Source organism: Mandrillus leucophaeus, unplaced genomic scaffold (genome assembly GCF_000951045.1).
Source record: "Mandrillus leucophaeus isolate KB7577 unplaced genomic scaffold, Mleu.le_1.0 Scaffold749, whole genome shotgun sequence".
In the NCBI taxonomy this organism is placed as follows: Eukaryota; Metazoa; Chordata; class Mammalia; order Primates; family Cercopithecidae; genus Mandrillus; species Mandrillus leucophaeus.
Genome location: NW_012108130.1, coordinates 1444695 through 1472512, shown reverse-complemented (window position 1 = coordinate 1472512; position 27818 = coordinate 1444695). Strand labels below are relative to the sequence as shown.

The window sequence follows — 27818 nt, the reverse complement described above, 5'->3', positions numbered from 1 at the left end:
CAATGAGCCACTGCCATACCAATTATAGTTAGTAAAGAAATGAGCTGTGACATTCTGGAATCTCTTTGCTTCTGATTTTCTCAATAAATGTACCTCTTATTTGCACAACCTTGGCATTACAAACTGAGTTTAATATAATAGCTCTTTTGAACACAGGTATGTTTAAGTATAACATGTAAATAACATGTTACGAACATGCCATATAAATAATAATCTTTTAAAAATATAATATAGAGTAACTAGCTAACAGTCAGTGCTTTACCAAAGATAATTTAGGCCATTTTGAACATGACTCTTGAAATACATGAAACTTAGAAATACATGTTTGTTGAATTTTTCCACAATACCAACCTGATGTTTCTGCTGCTGTTGTTTACTAGTATTCCTCATGTATGTGTTGTATTTAACTATATCTTGGCTCATTTCATCCACTCTGTCCATCAGCAACTGTAGATTCTTCCCCAAATGATTGCTGAAATGTAAAGTAAACATACTGACAGGTCTTACTTTAAGTTATAGCTTTGCTACTGCTCTAAACAGTTTTAAGATATGAACTTGAACTGGCTTTTGCTAAAAGAATGAGAGCACACATATCCATAAGAGCAAGGGCAGAGGAAAAAATCTGAGTCAACTTGTTACTAAACTTTCCATACCGAACTTCCAACTATAATTTTAGGGATACCTGAAATAGCTGAGTTTCTTATTGAGAGAGCATAGGTATGTGAGGGTAGGAACTGTGAAACATACTTAGTGAGCCATCTATAATACATATTTCTTACACCAAGTTCAGTATTCCCAAACTCTTTTCATTAACTTACCCCTGCCCAAATGCATTCCATAACATTTAAATCAGTAGTCACAGGAAAGAACCATACAGATTATGACATCTGGCACATGATTTCTCTATCTAGAAGGTTTTAAATGAGCAATGGCAACCTTTATTCTACAAAACCTGATGAACAGGCTCCTTTCCTCTTACCTTTCCCAGAATCTGTAGTACAGTCTTTCATATTTCTTATTCTCTCCAGAAATTTCTATTGCAGCTCAGTTACCAACATCGCTTTATAAAGTGATGTAATGATTGACACAATGACCAGCATATTCATTGATTTCTGCCTGCAACTTACCTCCTACCATGGTAACGCCTGGACAGCTAATATACTTTTAAAATAGCGAGCTTCTAAAGAGTAGTGCCCATTCATTAACTGCCAAGAGATATTTACTAAACTCCTATTATGTGCCAGCCTTAGTACTAGAAAACAGGGAGACAACAGTGAATAAGACATACATTACATGTTCTGTATCTTCATTGATCTTATAACTGATTAGGGATGGAGGAGAAAGAGAAGGGGGAGGTGAAGAGACACTTACTTTAGATAGCATAATCAGAATATCTCTTTGAGGAGATGACAGACTGAAAGTGAAAGATGAGCCAGCTATGCCAAAAATATTCTAAGCAAAAGAAAGTACAAGTCCTGAATGCCTAAGATGAGCAAGAATTAGGCAGATTTGATAACAAGAAGAGGCCTGGCATGGCTAGAGCATAGTGATTGGGTCAGGAAGACCAGACAAGCACATGTGGGAAGCTCATTAGCACCATACAGCTCCCCAGCAATGTAGTTTGCTGTGAATGAGACCTCACAACTGCAATGTTAATGATACCCTGGAGTTGCACATGTTTATGACACATTTTGCTTAAATTTTAAAATGATCATTTTGCTGCTATGCAAATAGACTGGAGAGGAGAAACCAGGAGGTTAGTTAAAAGTCTACTGTAGGGTGTTGGCGAGGATGTGGAAAAATGAAAACACTCATACATTGGGGTGGGAAGGTAAAGTGATACAGCTACTGTGGAAAACAGTTTGGTGGTTCCTCAAAAAGCTAAACCAAATTACCAAATAACCCAGCAATTCCCCTCTTACGAATATACCCTATGAATATGTATATACCCTAGGGAATTAAAAATATATACTCACACAAAAACTTATACATGTATGTTAATAGCTACATTATTCTTAATAGTCAAAACTAGAAACAATGTAAAATTCCATCGAATCATGAATATTATACATCCATACAGTAGAATGTTATTTGGCCTTAAAAATGAATAAAGTACTGATACACCCCACAACATGGATGAACCTTGAAAACATCTGCTATGGGAAAGAAGGTAGACAAAATTTTTTTTTTTTTTTTTTTTTTTTTTTTTGAGACAGTTTCACTCATCATCCAGGCTGGAGTGCAGCGGGGCGACCTTCACTTCCCAGGCTCAAGCAATTCTTGTGCCTCAGCCTCTCGAGTAGCTGGGACTACAGGTATGTGCCACCACACCTGGCTAGATTTTTTCTATTTTCAATAGAGATGGGGTTTCGCCAGGAACTCCTGACTGCAAGAGATCCTCCCACCTCGGCTTCCCGAAGTGCTGGGATTACAGACATGAGCCACTGCTCCTGGCCAGGACTCTGTTTTATAAAATATACAGAATTGGCAAATCTGTAGAGATAGAAAGTGACTAGAGGCTGCCAGGACTTAGGGGAATGGGAATGACAGCTTAATGGGTTTGGGTTCCTGTTCAGGGTGATGAGAATGTTCTAGAGCTAGTAATGGTTGAACAACATTGTGAATATACTAAAAACGACTAAAGTGTACGTTTGAAAAGGGTTTAAATGGTCAATTTTTTCTCTATTTTAAAAACTGCACCTCTGGCAAACAATCTATCGTGATATTACAGAGAGAAATTGTGGTGACTTGAACTAGGATGGTGGCAGTGAGCATAGAGAAAAGTGAGCAGAACTGAGAGAGATTCTGGAGGCAGAGCAGGCAATCTTTATTTGCTAGGGGGCACAAGAGAGGAATGGAGGGTGACTCCCAGTCTTCTGGCAGCTGGTTATTACATTTACCGAGAAGGATAAAGGGCTGGGATTACAGGCGTGAGCCACCGCGCCCGGCCGTAAATTTACCTTTTAATCCCAGCCTGGCACTACCTAGATAACTTTCGTCCAGTAAATGGTCTGATGACTTCACCTGTTGAGGAATCAAGTGCTTCTTTCTTATTTATTTTACTGTGTTGTAATTTTTAAAATCACTTTTAACTTCAAAACAATTCTTCTCTGGATACAGTGTATTTGCTTCTGTTTTACCCTAATTTCTAAATAGTTGATTTAAATTCACTCAGACTTAAGTATTTGAATTGGGCAAGACTGGGGAAAAGAGAGGCAGACAGCGGTCACAGTGCAATGACTTAAAAACATACTACAAGTCTGGAATCTATCCTCAGGACAGTGGGAAACCAGCTAAAGATTTTAAGCAAAGGAGTAACATGAGCATCTAATTTGCATTTAGCAAGATCATTACAATTTTGAAAGAGGAAAAGGTCAAAAACATGAAGTCAGGAAACTGTGAAAGTAATGAGGAAGAGAAATAAGGTCCTAGACTAAGGCGTTAAAAGTCACAGGAGTAAGACAAAATCGTCCCATGAGTACATGTGTGAGAAGACAGACCCTGAGGGACACGGACAGAGATGAGCGGAGGGTTCACTGTGGAAAATGAGGGGAAACCCAGAAGAGCTATAGTTTCACAGGCTCCTAGGAAAGGACCTCAGGAAGAAGGCCTTATCAACATATTACGTGCTGAAGAGTCTAAACTACTCAGTGACGTAGTGACATCAAAGTCTTTTGTGACTTTGGAGGGAGGTCTTACTACATACAATGGGTGGAACACTACAAACTGTTGTCAATCACTGGGAAATCAGTGGGAAATGAGGAAACAGTGACATCAAAATTCTATCGAGAAGTTTGATTATGAAACAAATAGAAAAATTCAGCAGAAGACAAAAGGAGATGGACACTAATGGCATGAGATCAAAAAGTATTCTTTTCATAAGTTTTCTTTTGAGATGGGGGACATAAACAAGTTTAAATGTCTTTGTTTTTAGGAGATGCATGCTGAAGTATTTAGGGGTTAAAAGTCATGTCTACAATTTACTTTCAGATGGTTCAGAAAGAAAAAGTGGTGTTTATGTATGTAGATAGAGTGCAAACGTGGCATCATATACAATTGGTGAATCCAAATGAAAGGTTTATGGATGGATGTTCACAGTGTTTTTCTTTCAAATTGTCTAAAGAGTTGAAAATTTAAAAATAAATTTTTAATTGGAAAAACAAGCCTATAAAGATTTAAAAAAAAAAAAAAAAACTAGTATAGAAAGAAACTGAAAATCTATGAAGGAGGAAGGAGTACATCAATCTAATGAGGTCCTGAGAACGCAAGAAGACAGGGGGCACCGGCTTCAGATTTCTGATCCTTTCATTTTTACCAATGAGGAACGTGAAGCCCAAAGGGCTATGTTAAGTATAAGAAATGTCATTAGCTACGTGATTAGTTGTTAAGTCATTTATGTCATTAATTGCAAAAGGAAATCAAAGAAAGAAAAGATCGTCACCAATGCTGTGGCTGGGAGGTTAAGGGGAAAGCAGTGACAGTAGAGAAAAAATAACAGCACAGGAGAGGTACTGTCATATGCAGAGAAAAATCTATTATTTATACCCAGACCTTAACTCTTGGAGGTTGTTTACAGTAATGAGAAAGGCACTACTAAAACAGACCCACTGTTTCTACCAGAAAAGTCTTTAATATAAAGTACTAATATTATCTGCTGCAAGTATATGAAGTTATTGTGAAAGAACACTGCCACAAGCACAAATATGTGGACTTTACGTATTTCATAACTTTTATATTATGATAATGCTCTTCGGAAAAAACAAATCAGAAACACACACACACACACAAATCTGTGTACTACAGGCCTTAAAAGGGCATCAGAAATTAACACTGACAGAAAATCAGACCACTACCAAGACCAACTTTGTAAGAATCTTTTCAGTACCAGTTTAACTAGGATGCTGAAACAGGGACTTACTGTTAGGAGTTTCAGTAACATTGCCTTTTCTTTTATTGCCAAGCAAATAAAGAACTGAAAACAGATAACTTAAACAGATGTGAACCAGCACATGAAGTGTTAAGTCTGCTCTGGCTACAGTATCAATTTATGCTTATAATCTTTAATGTACGATGCCCACCCTTAGTTTACTTTTTTTAAAAGAGGAAATAAAAACAGAATTGTTTTATATGTGTGAAAAGCTGAACGCCTGTGTTACACATTTTTAAAAACTAATAAAGGCTGTTATGGAATAACTATTGCTAGAACTTCCACCTAATAAAATGAAAATCAAAAATTAGAATTTTTCAACAAAAGCAAATGCAGTATGTTTTAGTTGTCACACAGAACAAATTTATCAGTCACATCAAAGAAACCAGTGCCCATGTATAGGCTCTGAAAGGAAAGACCAAGTTTAAGCACCTGCATAAGAAAGATTTCTGATGAGGTTTCTTATAAAAACTTTTATGGCAACTGGCCTGAGCCATCATCACACAACTACTGTTAGAAATTAAAAACTGAGATGTACAAAACGTATCTTTCTTTTAAAATACTATAATCGATTTGGTTCAATGTAAGCGTCTAGTAGCAAAAACCCACTGCTTCAAGGTTGCTTCATTCTTCATCCTCCTAACAGAACACCAATTTACACTTTCAATAATTTCATGTGGAAAGCAAAGAAATGGGGCCTCTTTTCCTCGTATACATAAAAATACAGAAGACAAAAACTATAATAAAATATTTGTCTAGGTCTCAGTTGCTAGGGCAAACTCAGAACATTTTCTTGGTTATTATAAATGCTGCTTTGGACAAACGGACATTACAGACTGGCTCATTGGTAAAGTTAAAGCACCATCAGGGATGTATTTCTTTTGTATGCTCAATAAAGGAAGCCTGGGAAAAGGTGAAGACATGAATTATGTAAGCAAAAGCTTTCATGCAGTAAATTTAAAATTATTATATAACTATATACTTAATACATCAAATTGTAACCTTGTATGTTGAAAAAGGTTCTTAGCTAAACGCTTTAAATACAGGTGTGCCGAGTGTGTTTGTAAAAACAATAAAGAAAAATATGACCTTCTAAAATAGACAAATTAAAGGACTATTATGAATATATGTTTGCAGTCAAACAGTACACTCTTCGGTGCCTAATTAGCCTTGCAACCTGGCTGTGTTACTCAGCACTCCATTTACATTCATCGTCCATCTCCCTGCCCTGTTAAGACTTTCTTGTGGCCTTTTGATCAATTAATGCAATGGAAGGTGGCGCTTCAACCACAGTCCTACCCATGCCAGAGCACGAAGAGGAACATTGATGTCTCTGGCCCTTCTGGGTTCATCCCACTTGCCTTATCTTGAGGAAGTACAACGTCTGTACACTTTTTTTTTTTTTTACAAGTCTCTAAGATAACGAGAAATCTGATAAATAATTTAGTCTGCTCCAAACTGGTTGCTTAAGAAAACACACCTTGTTTCTTTCAGCCAACAAGCATATATTGATTCGTTACCTACTCTGACCATTTCATTTCGTTCCACAGGTCTGCTGCTAGCCTCCTTCCACCATAGACAAAATAATCACTAACATAACGCTCAAAGGGCATTTAAGAGGAGCTATACATGTGGCTCTATTCACATTTCTGTTAAGAGTAATAGATGAAGGGGGAAATAAACATTAATTTCACAAAGGGAACAATACTTCCTTTTGGAAACCTCAGTCTGCATTTTACAAATATAATAAACATTATCTCAGCAACTAGATAGCTAAGGCAGTTGTGCTGGAGGAAATCATATCACCAACTAAAATAGCTGAAGCCAGTATAAGGTTCAGAAAATTCAAATTTTAGTTGAAAACTCAAACAACTGGAACTTTACAACTGCAAGAGTCTGCATCTGAACAAGGGCAAGTACAGCCAGTAAAAGAAAAACTCATTTCTGTTCTTTTCCTGAGCATTATTAAACATCCAGACATAATACCCTAAGCCTCTTAGGATCGTGTACAAGAAATAAAGCTGAGCCATATAAAAAAGCCCTCCCTCATGGGCACTGACCTTATCAAAGCACAAATGATACAGCAAAGAAGGCAGCAGAGGGTTCTTCTAATATGAGCAATTAGTATTCAAACAATGTGTCGTTTCGTATGATCGGTTTGGCGTTTTTCCCTGAGATCCTAACAAGGACAGACTATTACTCCATGTTATACAGGTTTTAAGAACCTATAAATGTTCTTAAGTAATTGTTTTCTTGTTTCACAGGTAAAGTTTATGTGAAAGAATCTTTTGCAGAAAGTTCTAAAAAATGGGACTTTTGATTAGGCAGGGCCACTTACCTGCTGGCAAGGCTGAGCAACTCATGTTTATCTGCAACAGCTGACTTCTTTTCAAGTTCCCACATTAGGACATTGATCAGATGTGAATTTTTAATTACAATCGGCACTTCTTCAAACATGTACTCAAAGGTGATATTTGCTTTTTTCAAACTGTGAAGCATGTTAAAAATACTTTAGTCTGATGGTCAAAAGTAGGTGCTAAATTGACTATTTCATAAAATTTACTTAATTATAGGCCCTATCCAAGATCTTTGTTTCATTAACACTCTTAAAAAAAAAAAGTAGAGAAACTAGACTTTTACAGAGTCAAGCATAAGTTAGGTCATTTGAGTAACTTTGAAAATGATCTGAATTTGAGCTAAAGCCCAGAAAATAAGATTCTTGGCAGAAGAAACTACTCATTCTTTGTAATCAGGTATCTTTAAAATTTCACTGATACTAAAATGTAAATGTCACAGTAAGTTATGCTACACAACCTACATCTACAACTTAATTTAAAATAGCTAGAAATGAGAAATACTCTATTTCTTGAAAAGTTCATTTTAAAAGCCTCTTGAATTAAGAGTTTAACAAGTAGCAGACCACTCAAGGAGACTCCAGATACAATAGTTAGAACACGCCAAGAACACAGTTTCTCATAGTTTAGTTATAGCTACCACATCCAGGAATTGTCCATGAGGTAGCTTTTCTTTTAAAATTCTCTGTACCTTAACTTTTTAGGAGCCAAATGGGAAACTAGAGATGAACTGTCCTGCATGAAGTCAAAGCCATTAATTTTGATTCAACAGGAACTAAAAATTTCTATAATTAACAGAAAATGGAAGGATTCTAAGTATTTAATCGATTTAAAGTAAATATTACAATGCCATTAAATAGGATCCCAAAACAGCTCCATCCGTTAATTCTCTGCATACCTGTCACCCATAAAATTGCCAATAAGCCACATTCTTTAACAAATTCTTAAAATATTTATATCTTTCCCACCCCCTCATTAAACAAGGGTTCGGAAAATAAGACACACAGCTCACAACCAGTCTGACACAGAGCTTACAATCTGACAGCCACTGATCACTCTTTCCACCTCCCTTTATTCAATCATTTATTTCTTCGAATCCAGTAGCTAATTAATTCCCATTCTAACTGAATTCACCCTTGCTGAGAACAACAGATGAGACATTCCCTAAAGAATAATTTAAACATGGAAAGGGATAGAGCAAGCAGCACTCGGCATGCAGAAAACTTCTACAGTCCACATGGCAAAAGCATTACTGCACCACAACCGAGGATTCAAGAGACGTGGCAAAGAAAAATCTTAACAGAAAAATACCCAACCCTTTACCAGATGCCCCCAAACACTTACGCTTCAGGGGAAAAATCCTTTTCTTTACAAACTTCCATCAGTTTAGGAGTCAGTCTGTAAGCCTTTAGTGAGAGAGACCCTTGGGCAGTTTTTATGGGATCTCAAACAAGGAAAGAGAAACAAATTACTAAGAATTTTGTCACTACCATGCTTGAAGAGCATTGGTTCTAGGCACATTCTGTTGCATATCACACAATCTTTGCAAAATAAAGATCAAAATAAACAACCAGAACACAATTTGAAGCGGACTCAAACCACTATACAGCAAGTAGCACTCGAAAATGCAGGAATACCTCTATCTATCCTACTTATGATAGAGTAATTTCCTCTGTCAAAAACTAAACATACAAGAGTTATTTTCAAATTCATTCCTCAGCAAGAACCAGTAATCTTGCTGAAAATTAAATGTATCATATGTTCTAGACATCTTGTATAATTAGGAAATCACTGATAAATATTAAACATGAAAATCCACTGCATATACTTGGGTAGCTCTTCATTCAACTTAAAATGAATAGCCCTGCACACAAAATGTATCCATCCTAATAATCACTGTTCACATTTCTTCGTTAAAACAGATTGTAAAAACCATTCAAGTCAAACTGCTATCACAGAAGTGTCTTTTTGGAGAAACTAATTTTGTCAAAACTAACCGCTGAAACACTCCATGCGTAAGGGAGCTTAGCACTTGCTGCATGATAACGGCTCTGGCATGCCAATATTCGCCTAAAACCTGTGTTAACATTCATGTTGTCTGAAACTTAACACAGTGAAACTTTTTGCAATAGGTGATAAAATGAAAACCAAAATAGATTGAAACAAGTGGAAAATTCATCAAGGTCTGATGATGCAATGTTTCCAGCCAATATAAGTACACTTTAACAACTTGTTCTTTACTGTAATCCAATTGTTAACATACTGAAACAATTTTGGGGCAGCTCATAAGATTGATCGTATTCATTAGTATTTTTTCTGACAGATACTCAGGACGTTACATTTACTTCTCAGCTGGAAACTATATGCAAGTCTGCCAGATATGGCAAACTGTGAGTGTTTGGGGAGGGGGAAGGCTATAAAGCTGTTAAATTGCCTACAGTTCTGATACAGCACAGAACATCTGGTCTGGAGAGCTTGAGGAAACACCATTAAATAGGCCGAAAAGAAAAAAATCTTTGTGCTAAGAAACAGTCCAGGTTTTGTACACTGTTGTCAGAGGTATAAAAAAAACTTGGCACACTGTATTATGATTGGTCAGTCACGTACAGAGCCAGACACTCTAGCAATCGGGGTTTGTTAGACATCTGGTCTAGTTCCACCAGCCCCTTCAATGAGGGAGGGGAGATGGAGGAATAAAAATGAAGCAGCTACTCCAGCATTCCAAAATGTACACATCAGGGCTCTGATAGCAAGAAAAATAAACAGAAAGAAGGAAACCCTGTCTAGACTGAGCTGCTGCTGAGGCTGCTGCAGAAACAGGGTTGGTATTTACTTGAGAAGGCCTGCCAGACTGCTCTTAGAGGCAAAAAAGACAGAGAGCAAAAATAGTAGTAATAATATTAAGGGGAAAAAAGAATAATAAACCTCCTACTAACCATAAATGAGAACGACAGATTCTTCAATGGCATGCTGGTAACTGAACTGAGAGTCCAGGAGCGCCCGGGTAACGAATGAGCCATAGTATGTGGACTGGTACCAGCCCACATGAAGATGATCAATGTTTACATGGCGAAGGCTCCGCATCATTTCCATCTGATATTGGACTGGATGATGGGGAAGAGGAAATTAAAAGAAAAAACTTTTTAATGATGTTACTAACATTAAAAACAAGCCTTTTTGGAAACAAATGTCTACATAACAATTTATTAGCATTAGGGAACAGGAGTCCAGATTTAAAATTCATTCAATTCATATATAAAGCAAAACAAAATTAGGCTTTTAAATCATCGGGTTTCCTTTCATTCTTTAATGAAAAAATATTTTGCAGAAAATGTATTACACACAATATTAATGCCTTGTTGTAACAAAAGAATTATTAAATGTGGCTTCTACTCCCCTTTTTGAAACTCTCAAAATAGTAAATGTTTAAGAAAAATTTGTATAATTACTAAATTGGTTGGTTGTAAGAAGTTTCATTTGAATTAATAAAAGAGGAAGAGTTATCAATCTCTTGTTCAACACAGCTTTTAGAGCTGAAAAACTAAAACAATTAGAAAAACTAAGGGGAAACAATTAACTACCAACCACACTGCTTATATATGAAGAGGATACAGGCTGCAGCTGATTCAAAATACAAGAATACATTTCTGCCTTCATCTGGTGCCCCCTGCTGCATATGCTAAATTTTTTAAAGAATTATTTTTTCTTGTTTGTGCGTTTCTTTGTTAAGTAACAGACACTATTTTTTCCTTAGAATAAAGTTATATTTTAATGACCATGTATAGAATGAAAAGCTTTAGTGACTTTTACTTTTTGTCAAATTAATGACTACAATGTATAATGACTATAATGTATACTATATTAAAGCAGCATTACCAGAAAAACAGATTAAAACAATATAATAAATGACATTTTAAAAAGCAACATAGCACAATAATGCACAACAAATGTATAATACAGGAGAAAGCTTTATAGTCAACATAACAGCCATGCTACTTCTATTATTATTATTAATTATTATTATTAATGAGACAGGGTTTCACTCCCGTTGCCCAGGCTGGAGTACAATGGCATGATCTTGGCTTACTGCTGCTTCTGCCTCCCGGACTCAAGTGATTCTTTTGACTTAGCCTCCCAAGTAGCTGGAACTACAGGTGGGTACCACCACACCCAGCTAATTTTTGTATTGTATTTTTGTAGAGATGGGGTTTCACCATGTTGCCCAGCCTGGTCGCGAACTCCTGGGATCAAAGGATCCACCCACCTCCGCCTCCCAAAGTGTTGGGATTATAGGCATGAGCCACTGGATTCGGCCCCAAACTCTTTCTATTATAATAAACACATGACCATGCTGAGTAAATGTATTTGCTTAACTTGAAACCTGTTTCATTTTCAAAATTCTTACTCAAGTTTTAGCAAAAGTAAAGTTATATATCTGTCATTCTTTTGGTTAGAGCACTATGGTTTTACAAAGCCAACAAGACTCAGGATCATAAAGTATAAAAGAGTGTTCCTCAGACGGACACAGTCTGATTTTTCATTACTCGTAGGGGAAGAAGTTATAAATCTGCTTATCCCAAGGAAGGTTACAGTTCTCATCCTAAAAGATGGCAGTCAACTCATCAACTGCTCAAGAATTGTGTTTTTTGAGGGTTTTTTTTGTTTTTTTGTTTTGCTATGTAGAAAAGCTAAAAAAAAAAAAAAAAAAGTTATTTTGCCACTATCTGAAGAGACTTTCTTAAGCCTATGGCAACGTTGCAACAGAGCCGGAAGCTGCACTATTGTCAAGATGCACACAGTTTAAGTGCCTGTTTTGAAAGCGGGCTCATTCATTCATAAAAAGGAAAACCAGTGTTAATATAGAGGAAGTTAGGCTACCAAGAGTATGGGGGAGAAGGTGATACTAATACACCAGACACTTTACATACTAAGCCAGTGTTTCTGTATATTTATGAATAAAATACAAAAACAAAGTCATATAATCTATGCTATACTCTAAACCACCATTTCTACCTTAGAAATCTATTTTATACATAATATGATAGCTTGAAAAAGCACTATGAAATATGATAATCTTACACCAATTATTTTTTATCTTCATATTTTATTTCTCTAGCATGTAAGAGGAACCTCACCCCGCTCCCCCCCCCCCAGCTAGTTTAACAGATTCACATCAACCACATAAATTTGGCAAGTGGGACAGAATCATTGCTATGATCTCCTTCTGTTTTGAAATTCCATAATTCTTTTAAATCAGAGTAAAATCACTGATTTGGCTAATAAATTTTAATTAAATTTAATTTACGAGTGAAAAGTCCCAGTTTATTATAAGTAAAATGGGAGCTGAAACTAAATTTGCTATTTATTTTAAAGGGAAAGAGAAGAGGAGAGATTATTAAGCAACTGACAGAACAAGTAAGATTTTAAAAAATCTTTTTTTTAAATCAATACTTACGAAACATATTAGTATTCAGTTTAGCTACAACATAAGCAGAGGTTAGAGCCTGCCAACTGTGTAATAGCAGAAAAGAAAGACTTGGAATATAGAGGTTGAGGTTCTCATGCCAACTCTGAGATTTCCCCTGTGAGGATCTTGCTGTACAGTTAACAATTCTTCTCTGATATTTAATTTTCCCATCTCCAAAGAGATCTGAGAACCCAATCCCAGTCAAAACGCTATTATTCCACATTGTTCATTGGATATACTAATTATAAATAAAGAATTTTATATTAGCTAGAGGGGCTTCCAGCATGTATTATGATTTAAAATAAAAATACATTCCTCTGAAAAATATTCTATAATCTTGCTAAGTCTCTCCTCAAACAGCTTGAATACAAGAAATTCTCTAACCGCATTTCAAGATACATGAGGTAAAATCTCCAAGATTAGTAGAAAACTTCCAAATTTCTTCTTTATCCAAAGTCTTACCTATTCTGCAGCACCTCTGATAAGGATAAGAATGAAAATGAAGTGTTCCCCTAAACTAGGGAAGAAAGTCAAGAAAGCCTATAGCCATGTGGAGATACCACTGCTCCAACATATTTCTGGGGACTGAGGAGTAAAGAGAGTTCAGCTTCTTTATTAGGAAGAATGAGGTGAGCATTTCCATTTCCTCTTCCATGGTTTAGAATATGACAAAACATTTTGCAAGATTTTGGACACATTTATAAGTCATTAAGAGTTTTTCATATCACCTAAATATCAGAATAAAGGGGCTAAGAGCAACGATTGGTCAATTAAGAAAATCACTTCAAAAATGTACAATGTACTAGAATTTCACTAATAAACAATGTATGTGTTGGCCTAATCTACGTAAAGTGCCAGGAGATTCTCTATCTTGGTTTGGACTTACCACCCCAGTTTTAAAATTAAAACAAAACTTTTTTTTTTAAGTGCCCTCTCAGAGGCATTATATAAAGAAAGGACCTAAACAGTCTGCAAGTGAGTCTTAAAAAGGTGGGGCTGCGGATGCTAGAGCTCCGAAATGAACCACAGTGCACACAGGCCCAGTTCTCACCATGACTGCTCACATGAAGCGCCAAAAAATGCAATGTTTGAAGAAAAGAGCTCACTTTGATTTAATAAGGTAAAAAAAAATTATAATACTGTTTCTGTTTATTATAAGCCAAGGAACAAGAGACACAACTCACAAACAGCCATGTGAACTGCGTTATCTCTGTGGACTTTCAGGTCTGTGTCCCCATTCTTTGAATCCCATCTCCCTTCACCCCCAGTTTCTCCTCCTCTTCCCATTCAAATTTTCAAAAAGTAGAAAGCCAACTCCTGCAAAAGCTTCCTGGTAAACCTAAGTAGGGATACTAAATGAACAGCAACTGTCCCAGTGACCTGTGTCAAAACCATGCTCCTGGCAGGCACCATCAATGGAGCTAAGCTGCCACACCAGCTGACATGTATTTACCCCTCTGGACTATGGTAGGGACAAGGGAACAATCGTGAAATGATGACATGCCGGTTAAGTTTTACACAGGAAGTAAGAAATGGTCGTTCCAGATTCCAATCTCCTGGATGAACACCCTTGCTTTTGCGGCTATGCTAGTTTCTCTCAGGAGTTACACTGGGTGGGTATGTAAGGTGAGCACAAGAGACCCAGTTTGGCTACAAAACAGATAAAACAAGGGAGGGGAGAAGCCTCTGCCTACCTGGAATTGTCTTGTGATGATGATGCCATGTCACAGCCCACAGTCACTGGTGACTGTGAGGTAATGCTCTTTGCCTCTTCATATGCAGGCAGTCCTCACATTTCTGGCTGATTTTAAAAGGAGGGTATTTCACTCCTGAGAAATAAGGCTCAGGAGTGGCTCACACCTCAGAAGGAAGAGAATCATGTCCAAAGAAACAAAAGGAAAAAGGAGGAGGAAAAGAAAAAAAGGCTCCTTGACTCGAAGTGCCAGTTGCCTACTGCTGTGTTAATGCAGACCAATGAAGAAACAGGCACTGATTGGCAAATTTGCAGAGTTGGTCCAGGGTTAGACAAGCTTCAATTTTTGTTCTAAAGTTCTCATATTTAACGGAAGTCAAAAGAGCAATTTCAACCAATGACATTCTCTTCTGAGTTAATGTCTAAATATTCCTGGAGAAATTTTCCAAAGATGAATGGCAAGAGGATAATCCTTTAGGGAGGGAGAACTATTTGAAAATTCATAATGTTTAAGAGAAGGACTTAGTAGAAAATAACCTTTTAGGCATTCTTAGTACAAAAAAGCAAACATCCCCACTGAGGAAAAGTAGTATGCAACACATGAATTTCAAAGACAAACTGGTCGGCTGGGCCGTGGCTCATGCCTGTAATCCCAGCACTTTGGGAGGCCGAGGCAGGTGGATTACTTGAGGTCAGGAGTTTGAGACCAGCCTGGCCAAGATGGTGAAAACCCATCTCTACTAAAAATACAAAAATTAGCTGGGCATGGTGGCAGGCGCTTGTTAATTCCAGCTACTTGAGAGGCTGAAGTGGGAGAATTGTTTGAGCCCAGAAGGCAGACGTTGCAGTGAGCCGAGATCACGCCACTGCACGATACTTGGCAGTAAGCCAAGATCATGACCAGTGCACTGAGCGATAGCGCGAGATTCAGTCTCAAAAAACAAACAAAAAAGACAAACTGGTCTTTACTATTAAGCCAACTGAAACTACTAATACAAAAAGTCACACTTGGATGCAGTTGAGCTGGTGCTATAAAATTTGGAAGGATTATAAAAATGAGAAGTTTTATAAATCTCTTCAACTTCTGCAATTGTTTTAATTGGTACGCATGTCCCAAGCAAAGGAAAGCTTGCTTTACAACACTGAATAACTGCTTGAAGTTCAGCACCAGTATATTCATATTCAGTTTTTCCAGATAACCTCTTTGCAAAACAGTCCATTTTAAAGTGCCTAGAGCTAATCTGTCTTAACTGAGGTGAACTGTCCAATAACTATCCCTTTCAAATATCAACCACATTTGTTGGGATTTCTCTTGTTTGACCGTTATATATGAAAACACTGAAAATAATATGCTGTCTTACATTTAAATGTTATATATATCTGGAGTTGCAATGGCAACCAACCAAGCAAGAGTATGAGATCCAAGTGCTCCTGAAGATCACTGGAAAGGACAATAGAGTAGACGCTTTTCAGTTCAGCAGAAAAACTAACGAGCATTCTTCTCACCTTCAATTCTTCATCTTCATTTTTTAAAAATCATCTTTTTTATTGTATTAATTTAAGTAAGCCCTCGTGAAATACAATTTCTCACTGAAAAACAGGAACAAAGAATTGCCACCGATGGATAGGCTGGGATGAGGATTAAGTAGAAAACTAAAAATGGAGCTTATTCAAACTCGAAAACTCAAGATATGTCCAGCAGATCAAGAAAAAAGAAGTGTTTTGCAGATATGTTATTAGGCAACTCTTAATGAACAAAGTCATTTAACTTCTAAAAATTAAAAACAATTTAAGAATCTACCACCTAATGACTTAATATTTTACCAAATAAATCCAAATTATTTAAAAATACAATAAAATTATTTCTAAAATAAACATAGCCTGCAGGGAAAGAGTAGAGCTAGGCACAGAGAAATAAACTACCACTTAGTGAGCACTTATTATGTCAGACTTCCTGCTAACTGTTCCACATGTTATCTAACTTTGTATTTCTCACAATAACTCTAATGAGCTAATCATGATTATTGAAATCCTTTTAGAAAAGCTGTTTACCATAGCTATGACTTCAGACACTGACTCCAAAGGCTTGCCAGCCACCCATTTTGAGAGCCTCATTACTTCCTATTGGTGAAGTATACAGTAAATTATTTCTGAATCATTGAAGCACAGCACAAATACAAGAGAAACACACAACAAATTTCTAGGTTTTCAGAAATCACATCTTGTGTATATTTGACATTAAATTAATCAATAATTTAGCAATACCAGTAAAATTTTAAGTGATAAAACCACCACCAAAGATTGTTAAATACTACAGTTGATAATTATCACAAATACATAATCAAACTCCTAAAACGCTGCATTCTATGTTACTATTTGAGGCTTGTGCCATGACTACTTTGTAACTAAATACTGGCTTAGATCAAAGATGACCTGTACAGGTATATAGACTGAACAGAGACCAGATCTAGTTTTTGTTGTTTTTTTTTTTTTTTTTTTTGCAGCAAAAAAACAAAGCTCAATCAGGAGATGCAAATAGCTTAAAAAGCAAGCAAACAAACAAAACCCCACAATGTCCCAGAAACAAACCAATGATCTCAACAAATACAACAGGGAGGTGGAATGCATAAAAATCTCCTATCTGTTCTGGCATGAGAGCTAACCAAAGTAGGACTTTTAAGAATATAATTAGAGGCCTCCTTCCCAGCTGCAACATGGGACACGAGTGAGCACTAGGCTGTGAACAGTGAAGGCTCTGTGCCATTATTTAACAAGACAAACTTTATTCTGTGCTTTCCTCTTCATATCAGACTTTTTGCCAAGCTGCACATACGTTTCAGGCAATATTCAAAGCTACTAGCAGATGTAGACTTAGGCAAACAGAATGTGCATTTGAAAAAAGAATTAAATAAGAGTCTACTTTGGGTGGAAAGAATTATGGAGTACACAAATTTCTTAAAACGTCCATATTCTCTGCATCCAGTCTGTACCACGTATTCATCTCGTTTCAATTAATACATGTTATTAATACCAACCTGTGACTGCTTACAAATTTTAGTAACAGTTCAATTTTTCACAATGAAGTGTCCAATATAAGTTCTATTCTACCTAGACACTAATCTGTTGTATTGTAAAAGAAGTAACAAAAATACTGCCCTTCTTAATAATCTTACAGAAATATTTTTTAAAATCGTGGGTAGTTTAATGTCTTCTTTGAAGTGTTCATGAATACTGAAAAAAAATTTTTTTTAATGCCAAGCTGGGGGATAATGGAATGGGAATTGGGTGGGGGCAGGCACTGTTGCCCTATTTTATCTTTAAAACTAGCAATAACTTTGACAATTATTAGAAATCAGGTATTCTGAGGTTTTCCTGTGTCTCAAGAAGTCTTCTACGAAACAAATTGGATTCTTCACACAAAATAACACTTACATCCTGTAACAAATTTATATTATCTTCTTAACCAAATCATGAAATAAAACCATGAGATCTTATTTCTTTGAGGTTATATGAATCTGAAATACATAAATATATTTATGGCCTTGGTCATGAAAACACATATACACAGTGGAAGATAGAGAGCCATCAGGAAGTTAATTGTGTGTCATTTGAGATGTGTTTATACAAACAAACTGAATTTACCTGGAAGGGCTCAGCATGAAGAACTCTCACATAAAGAACAGCTTACTGACCAATGCTACCTCTTGCTACAATTAAGAGCATGGTATGTTAGAAGACAAAATGAGAATCTTTAGTGTTAGACAAAAAAAAAAAAATATTACACTATGTAATAGGCTCTTTCACGAGGACAAGTAACACCTCCTGTCATATTTCCCAGGTACTACATTAATGTTAGGACAGAGGTGCTGAAAATATTCCCAAAGAATGGAATATTTCAAAAACGTGATTGCTGTTAATGTACTTGAAAAAAGTCACAACTATTGGGAAAGTATACGTGTGTGTGCATGCACCTGTGTGCATGTGTGCACACTCTGCCCCATCCACAAAGGACCTGAGGTAGCTTGCATTAAACGATACAAGTGGTAAGTAGTACCAGAACCACAAAACGTCTAAATTAGAATATAGAAAGCAGAAACTGAAGGAGAGACAGAGACCTGAACAAAGTGAATCAGGCCATGGATATTCTGATTAAAACATACAATTCGGCTCCAAGCCAAATCAAAGCAAAAAGGAAAACATGGTCATTCATATCCAAAGGGAGACAAATATCAGATCTTAAAGCAGGTAAAACATTTCCTAGTACTTAACCCTAAATGAAATTAGTTTAACCCTAAAATGAAATTTTCACGTGGGGCTTCAATGAAAACTATTTTAAGACATTTCTGTTATAGAAAAATCATGCTTGATTTGCCTTTCCTATAAATCTCAGTTTCTAATGTAAATCAAGGAGAGAACGACCTGAGTACTTTTGTAAACACAGAAAACTGCACAATTTTACAAAAAAAAAAAAAAGATTAAGGGGCTAACAAAATGAATTAACAGGTTCTTTCTATCTACAGAAACAATCTGTAATCAAATTTATAGAAACAATCTGTAAATTTCAAACTCCACGTGTTTACAAAATAGAATAAGATGTTTAAGAAATGAGCACTAAACATTCAAGAGAACAAATGAATCACTTTTTGGAGGTACAGTTTGTAGTGTACACACTAAAGTGTGGTGATAATAAATGACTCACAGAATCACTTCACTTTATTTGTTCTGAAATCATTTACTGGGCACTGCTTGCACTAGGAGCCTGATAATGCTATAGTGGCCTCATCTTCTAAAAGATACCCTCTTCAATATGGTTGTCCAATGAACCGGTGGTAGTTAACACATTTGTCTCTCTAGGCCTTCATTTCCTCACCTAGAAAATAATCGTTTCAACTTCCAAACACACAATGATGGCAATTTAAAAAACTTTCAGGTACCATATGACCCAGCCATCCCATTACTGGGTATATACCCAAAGGATTATAAATCATGCTGCTATAAAGACAGATGCACACGTATGTTTATTGCGGCACTATTCACAATAGCAAAGACTTGGAATCAACTCAAATGTCCATCAGTGACAGACTGGATTAAGAAAATGTGGCACATATACACCATGGAATACTATGCAGCCATAAAAAAGGATGAGTTTGTGTCCTTTGTAGGGACATGGATGCAGCTGGAAACCATCATTCTTAGCAAACTATCACAAGAACAGAAAACCAAACACCACATGTTCTCACTCATAGGTGGGAACTGAACAATGAGATCACTTGGACTCAGGAAGGGGAACATCACACACAGGGGCCTATCATGGGGAGGGGGGAGGGGGGAGGGATTGCACTGGGAGTTATACGTGATGTAAATGACGAGTTGATGGGTGCTGATGAGTTGATGGGTGCAGCACAGCAACATGGCACAAGTATACATATGTAACAAACCTGCACATTATGCACAGGTACCCTAGAACTTAAAGTATAATAATAATAATAATAATAATAATAATAATAATAATAAACTTTCCTACAAGCCCAAGGGCTCTTTGCTTAATGAGCATTTTCAAAAGTCCCATAGGTACCACACACCATAAAGGTATAGACTGAGTTTATTAACCCCACCCTCAAACTCTACTACTTCTATATTTTCTCCCTCAGGTAGGATATTTGTGCCCTCAGTTGTGACTACTTCTCCACCACCCGGCTTATAACAGTCAACTACCTTCTGAGTAGAATTCGTTTTCCTCAAGGCAAAATCATTTAGAATATTTCTAAAAATTTTAAATGGCACATAAAATGCTCGTGAGGTGCTAAGAGAAAAAAGCAGAATATAAAACTGTAAACCATCTATAAATGCCAATACGTAAGCAACGTGGACTGCAGTCTCCTCCTAAGGAGAAAGACTGGAAAGAAATATGCTAAAATGGTAACGGAATTGTTCTCCAAAGAGTGAGATCATACAAGGTTTTTGCTTTCTCATTTACTCTTATCATTTTCCCATGTTTCTTTGGCAAAAGCATTATTCAATGTATACGATGTTAAAAGAAGTACATACATACAGACTTCCATACATACATACATAGCGACAAAAGTTTTCTATTGCTTGCCAACTTGCTGATTTTCCCATGGTCACCTAGGAGCCTGGTTACCAGTGCTCCTAAACTGTGGGAGCAAGGAACAGGATAGGGTACCAGATTACTCTGAATCTGAAGCACCTAACCTGGTCTGAATAACATCTTTACCACACATTAATTGTGTGACCAGCGACAAATTAACTACATTGGCCTCCTCTGTTGCCAAAAGAGAAAATGTGGGGAATGTGGGGGATGTGGGGGCTGAGGGGGTGGGCACGATATTATCTACTTCATAAGGCAGTTAGGATTAAATGAAATCCTTTACATCAAAAGCTTGGTGCACTGGAAACCTCAGGAAGAGCTCAAACACTTACCACCATCACCTATTATTCAGAAATGTTACTTAGAACCCAGGTACTATGATACTCACCTGGGTCAGAAGGAAATATATGTGTAGAATTGGACTGGATTAACTTGGTCTCCACGGAGTGTTACGCAAGCTCCCCTTTTCTCATCTCCATATTGGCGATGGGGGAAATCAGGAAAATGGGGAGGGGGACTGGAGACTTTATGTGTCACTACAAAAATCAAAGTCTATGCATTTCTAACATTCATGTCATGAAACAGAATTCATATGTACAAATAGGAATATGATCAAAAAACAATCTACCATGAGAAAAAAATACTTCTAAGATACTAAAAACACTAAGCTAATTATATTCAGTACAATAAAGAACAGATTCAATAAAGAAAGAGACAAGCTACAGAAATTAGATTTCAAGAAAAGGTAATCTTGGGTGTTCTATTATTACTGTGCATATAACAATATAATTGCATTGTGCCATATAAGTTTCTATCTCCTGATTCCATTAATAACTCTTCCAAAGAGAGGAAATAAGCTTCCTGCCCCTATCCCCAACAGGTGACGTTTAAAAAAAGAAAAACATTGAGAACAGGGGTGGGGATGGGAAGGAGGAGTGAGCAGTAATGCCAGCTTACTCAGGGGACTGGGTCAAGGCTATCTGGAAAAACTGCCCACCCAAGTGAATAGCTAAAGTCAGTTAAATACAGCAAACAGCTTTATGATACACCATGTATTGCTTAGGAGAAGGGTCCACTCTAGCAACCTCAACTGCCCAAAGATAAGCTCCTTTACCTTCAAACATCAGGATGATTTAGATTTTAAAAAATAGTATTAAAGACATTATAAAAGCCTGAGGAATATAATTTTTGAAGACTATCCTTAACTGCAACCTAAAGTGGAAGCTGCCAAGAATGGAAAGTGACAGGAGTTATAGACAAGGTTAGGAAGAGCAAATAATTTCCTATGGTTTAGTTAAACCAGAAAAAATAGAAGTTTTTATAACCACACACTCCATCCATCCTTTCTTGTCCTCCCTCACTTCCTCACTTCTTTCCCTACACACTCTGCTTCTTCCAAACACTTTTTGTAGGACAGGAAATACAGCATTCCAAGCTAAGAAAAATGACCAAGCAGAAAGCTTCATTGCAGCCCATGATAAACGACAAATCTGAGGTTAGGAACCTATGGTGTATTTTTAAATAGGGCCACGTTACGTTTCCTGTTATGACAATATCTAACCCAGGAATCCTTATCCTGGGATTTCAAGGAATCTGTGAATTTCCTATAATCAAATGCATATGCACTACTGTGGAGACAGTCCAAAGCTTTCACCAAATTCTCAAAGGGGCTCAAGATCTAAAAGGGTAACAAGTACTGAGATGCAATGGAGAACAAACCAAATGTGCTCCTGGAACTCCCAATGCCCCACAAGTATGTGGGGAGAATGCTGAGGTGAGGCTAGGTGTGAGGCAGTTATCAATCCGGTTCCAGGGCAGCTACAAAGTAGCACGGATCAGTACTGAGATCACCAAAGATACACTATCAGGACGAGTACAAATGACAGACCAAGGGTTCAGAGAAAACCCCAGCTTTCAGCAGGAGAGTCAACAGAATGTGACTGTTACCCTTGCTCTCCTACTACCAAAAACAAAGTGCGTGATGAGGGAAGCTGGATGGAGGTTTCACCTAACTACTCTGTGATCCAGACTATTACTTTCCAAGGTGGAGAAAGAGACAAAGCTGTGCACGCCCTTACCCACCAGGTGATATGGCCAGAGACTTCTACATTTGAAAAGAATATATGTTTATAATTTGGGGGGAAGTTAGTCTCTAGCAAAAATATCACATTATCACATTATTGAAATACTCTCAGGACAAATTTTATTCTATGTTAAGAAATGTACCTTAGATATAAAGAGCTCTACAGTCACATACTAAATACTAACTTCAAGCAACCATCAAACAAACAAAATTTTTGGAGTTTTTACACACAGATCTCTTGAAGTCATTACTGAGATCAGCCTTACCAGCTGTCATTAGGTAATCTGAAGCTCATGAAGATACTTTCCTATGAAGGGCCACTAGGATTAGAGGAAGGTGAAACACAGTATATATGGGGGAAGTAAAGAATATTGGACAGCAAAAACATTACTACAGAAAGATGTCCGAAGGCTACAAAACAGGCCAAATAATTATCTTCTGCAATTGGCAAACAGGCTCCTGTCAGACGTTTAAAATGGAATTAACTTCTATAGGCTATACTGATAGAAACAAACTGTACAACTATAAATAAATAAACATCTAGGAAAGCATAAATAACTGCCTAGGAAGGACTATCTTTGTTTTACTTTCCCTAAACTTATTTCAGATTGTTTGTCATCCCCTAACCCAGCACAAAAACTGTCCTTCAATGTAGTATCCACTGATACTAAGCCAGCAGTGTATCCCAAGGCTTTTGAGAATGTGTCAAAGGCAGACCAAACAATATCTGCATAGGGAGCTAAGTTTAATCAGAGTATTTGCAATGTTTCAAAGCATTTCAAAGCAGGTAATAACATCATCTTAACAACAACAAAATCTTCCTTTTCCCCTGAAGAACATGTATCTTTTCCTTGCAGAAAAGATTATGAGGCTCAGTTAGACCAATGTGTTAAATGGCTTACATGCTTTCTTCTTATATTTTGGGAGAGAAACATCTGAAAGAATGAATTCATGCATTCATTCCCATGAGAATTATTTATTCTGTGCTCTAATTGTGCCAGACCTTCCAGGTGCTGTCCAGCATAGGTCAGTAAAGACAGAGAAAGCTCCTGCAGCTGACACAGCAGTGTAGAGCAGCAGACAGGGCACACAGGCTGACAGCATTCTAGGGTCTACGCAAATGCTTAATGTTTGTTCCCTAAAGAAAATACCTGGGTAATCCCACAGAGTTCTCCACACCTTTAAATTAAACAAACTATCTCGGTCAAGAACCACCAAAAAATCAAGCTTGGAAGTCAAAGGCCTGGCTTCAAACCTTGTAAAATAACACAGTGTAAAAGAATAGTTGCAGGCTGAGAAAACAGAAGATCTGAATTGTAATTTTGGCTCTGCCATTACATGTAATAAACCAAAGCAGAGAAAAACCTCCCCAAAACCTAAAGGCCCTTTAAAACACTTTAAAAATAAACTAATTTTTAATTTATTCCAAATGAAAAAATTGTCTGGTTTAATGTTTATTACAATTGTATGGAGACAAAATAGTAAAACAGCAACGAGTATCCTTGTTAGGTAGAGAAAGCTGACATTTCAAAAGAGTTAAAGCAGAGACCAGATAAAAATCTGCCATGAATAGAATTCCATGTATGTCTTTGCTAAGTTTTGGTATTAGAATCAATTATCTCTACTGTATGTTCAAAAACTTATATTCCATAGAGATAAGTGGAAAAAGGTAGCTTTACTAAAAATATGGTTTAGAAATCCTAATAACCTGAAATGAACAGAAAATAAGACTCAAAACAGGCGAGGTACAGAGGCTCATGCCTGTAACCCCAACACTTTGGAAGGCTAAGGTGGGAGGACTGCTTGAAGCTATGAGTTCCAGACCAGCGCAGATGACATAGCATCTTTAGAAAAAAAATTTTTTAAATTAGCCAGGCATGGTGGCACATGCCTGTAGTCCCAGCTATTCAGGAGAATAAGGTGGGAGGATCACTTGGGCCCAGGAGTTCGAGGCTACAGTGAGCTATGATCATGCCACTGCACTCTAGCCTAGGCCACAGAGTGAAACCCTGTCTCTTAAAAAAGAAAGAAAGAACAAAAAAACCTGAAACAGTGGTCAGTGGTCAGGAGAGGGGGGATAGCAACAAGAATCACAATTTAAGAAATGCCAAGAGTTCTAGTCTAAAGATGACACCAAAAAGCTTATGTGGGTTCCCTGACAGAAAACTGGCCTCAAGCTAATCTGAAAAGGAGAAGGCTCAAAAGGTGTCATCAGATTTTCCTCCTGACACTTTCATTTTTATTTCAAACAAGAATGTCTCTCTCAAACGTTTATCATTTGCAGACCCTTTAACAGACATATGGCATTCATGAAATCCACTGAGTTCAAGTTTTAAAAAGTTAAGTTATCCCAGTCTTAATTATATAACTGAAAGTTTTAATAAAATTACAAAAAAAAAAAAAGAAACACGAAAAACTGCTGTGTGCCAATGACAGGGACAAAGATGATGTGTACCTCTCCCCCGGGTTTCAATACACAGCCAGGAGGCAATGGCTTGCACTATAGGCTCCATGTCTAGGAAGCTTATTTTCTCGATTTCTACTCTATTAGCAGCTCTTTACTCAGACTTTTAAAACATCAGCAAAAGCAGCAAGCATTTGGTCACTGCTAGAGGATCCCAGATATATAAACAAAATAGAGACTCCAAAATTAAGATTTCACCCTAAATGTCTAAGAAACACGCTATATCTAAAAATTAATATTTCAATCATGGGGATTTGATTCTGATCCTGTAAAGCTCTGGAAGCTGTTCATATCATACTGTGGTATTTAGATGTGGTTTTCAAAAATATGCCCAGCAATCTCATCAATTTCTTCCTCTAATAAAATTATCAAAGCTTGGTAAAGAAAGAACGTCTTACTAACTCCAATATGATAACCTCAATGTTAAAAACTGTGATATTTTTGCTCAGAAATAATGCTGTCAAGCTACCCAGAAAACTGTATGTTTAGCTAAGAATGTCACTTTGGCAAATTATTTACAAAAATAGAAATAGCTTTATTGGCATTAACTGTGTCATAAAGAAGGGTAAAAATGTAATCTCTTCTCTAACGTCAAAGATTCATGCAAGTCTCTCTGCTCACAGGCAGTCTGGAAAAGCAGGGTCAGACTCAAGCTCATGACACATGTTTTTCATTCAGCACACTGTAAAGATGAATACTTAAAGGTGGAAATTTAAAATTTATTATTTTGACTACTTCCTTCCACAATGAATTAAGATTAGAAAGTATAATACATTATTTCATAAAGCCCAAGACTCTACTGAGTAGAAGAAGGAAAGAGAGCTGGTAATTTTAATTCTAAGACATCACAGATTAACAGATGCATCCCAATTTCATAGAGTTCAGGTGCAAAAAAGAGGCCTGGGGGTGGAGGTGGGGGTGGGGAAGGGATTCTAAAACAGATAAAGCTGTTCCCAGCAAATGAAGTAGTGGATGGGTAGGCACTGTGGTAGCAATAGCCTTTTCTTGAAGCACAGCTGCATTCTATCATATGCATTCTACCCATCCCACTTTTTCCAGTCTATGTCATAACTCAACACAACTGTTAAATACAAAGTCTCTTCCCTTGAATCAGGTATTTTCCATTATGAATGAAAAAAGAAAACACCTAGTACCTCTCCATACAAGAACACACATGCTCAGAATGAATGCTCCTGTGCAGATCAACTATGAGCCTGAATATCTAGTACCGTGCACAATTAAAATAAGTGCTTTTGCGTATTGTATGTGACTGATATTAACCAGTATTATCCGACAGTCATTTTGTAAAGGAAATATAATTACTCTACTTTCTCTCCAAATAATATTGGTCAGTAACTTTGGAGATGTTTCTACAAGGTTCTCTGCTATGATAGTGAGACTTCTGCTTTTTTGTGTTAAACAAAGTGCTACTTTGAACAATGCTCCTGTAGTTGGGACTCCTGTCCATCTTTAAAGACAAGACTCATTCTTTTTGGAAATAATCCTTTAGAAAATATAAAATATCTCATTTCACATCTGTCCTCAAAAACTTTATTGACTTACAAAAAATGTCTCTGTAACTTATTTTTAAATCACGTATGTTCTGATGGCACTGTGTTACCACTTGATAAAGTCATAAATACACAAAGATTCTTGGAACTAGGATCAAATGACTCAAGAAACCAATAAAACCTATTTCAGATATGGGTCACTGTAATTCCTATTTACACACTTCTTTTTCAACTGCCTGCGTAAATCATCAAACTCCTAGATTCTTATTCCCAGTATATACAGATCTACATTCCATTTTGACCAGACTTTCCCATCCTGGCCACTAATGATGATATTTCGGGTAGGCTAATTTTTTGTTGTGGAGGACTATCCTGTGCATTGTAAGATGTTTCATTCACAGTGCCCCAGCCTCTATCCTCTATATGCCAGTAATGAGCACACACACACCTCTTCCCAAGTTGTGACAACCAAAAGTGTCTCCAAACATCTCCTGATGTCCTCTGGGGAGTAATCCCAATACCGCTTCCGCCCTGAACACTGATTTAAGCACTGGAATTCTGTTTAAATGTCAAATTTATTTTAGTCAAATAAAACAGTGCTATGTTACTATTTTTATGATTGGATAATCTACTGCTGATCCACTTTTGAAAGGGGATTACAACACAAAGAGAATGAAGCATCTGAATGCAACAAAATATGTAATTGATGTAAAAATGTTAACCAAAACAAACTACCCTATTAATTGAATATTATCTGACACATAGCAACCAACTTACTATCCTTTATGGCACACATACAACCTTTAAAAAGTTAATAATTACTAAGAACATAAAAAAGCATTCTAGAAAATGCATAACCAATCTTATATTTCAATGTGTAAAATGTGTATGAATAAGATTGTTTCAATGTCTTATCCTCTGAAAACATCAAAATATGAGGATCTTTTAGAAAGTAAAGGCCAAGTTAAAAAAAATTAACTGCTATTTTAAATAATAAGTATTTAACCTAATTCACTACCATCAAAATGTGATACAGGCCCAGGAACATGCAGGAACCTTTAAAAGGTTAGATAAACTAACAACAGTTACATATACGCAGTTAAGATCTTGAAGCTGGTTGTCAACTGCAGCAATTAGGACTTCTCATAAAACTTGTCTCTTGTTATAATACTATTTACTAATACTAATGAGAGAAAGAATACAGGGTGGA

General features: G+C 36.7%; 1 protein-coding gene across 2 annotated transcripts in view; it reads right to left on the bottom strand.

Moving 5' to 3' along the window:
- EIF3H (eukaryotic translation initiation factor 3, subunit H) overlaps positions 1-27818 on the bottom strand; it is a 122063-nt gene that overhangs the window by 3616 nt on the left and 90629 nt on the right. For both annotated transcript variants that reach the window (XM_011966142.1, XM_011966141.1), the window contains exons 5-8: positions 10218-10385; positions 8626-8725; positions 7266-7415; positions 352-472 (exon numbers count right to left, since the gene is read on the bottom strand). In XM_011966142.1, the coding sequence (XP_011821532.1) occupies positions 352-472; positions 7266-7415; positions 8626-8725; positions 10218-10385 (539 nt within the window). The remainder of the gene's footprint in view (positions 1-351; positions 473-7265; positions 7416-8625; positions 8726-10217; positions 10386-27818) is intronic.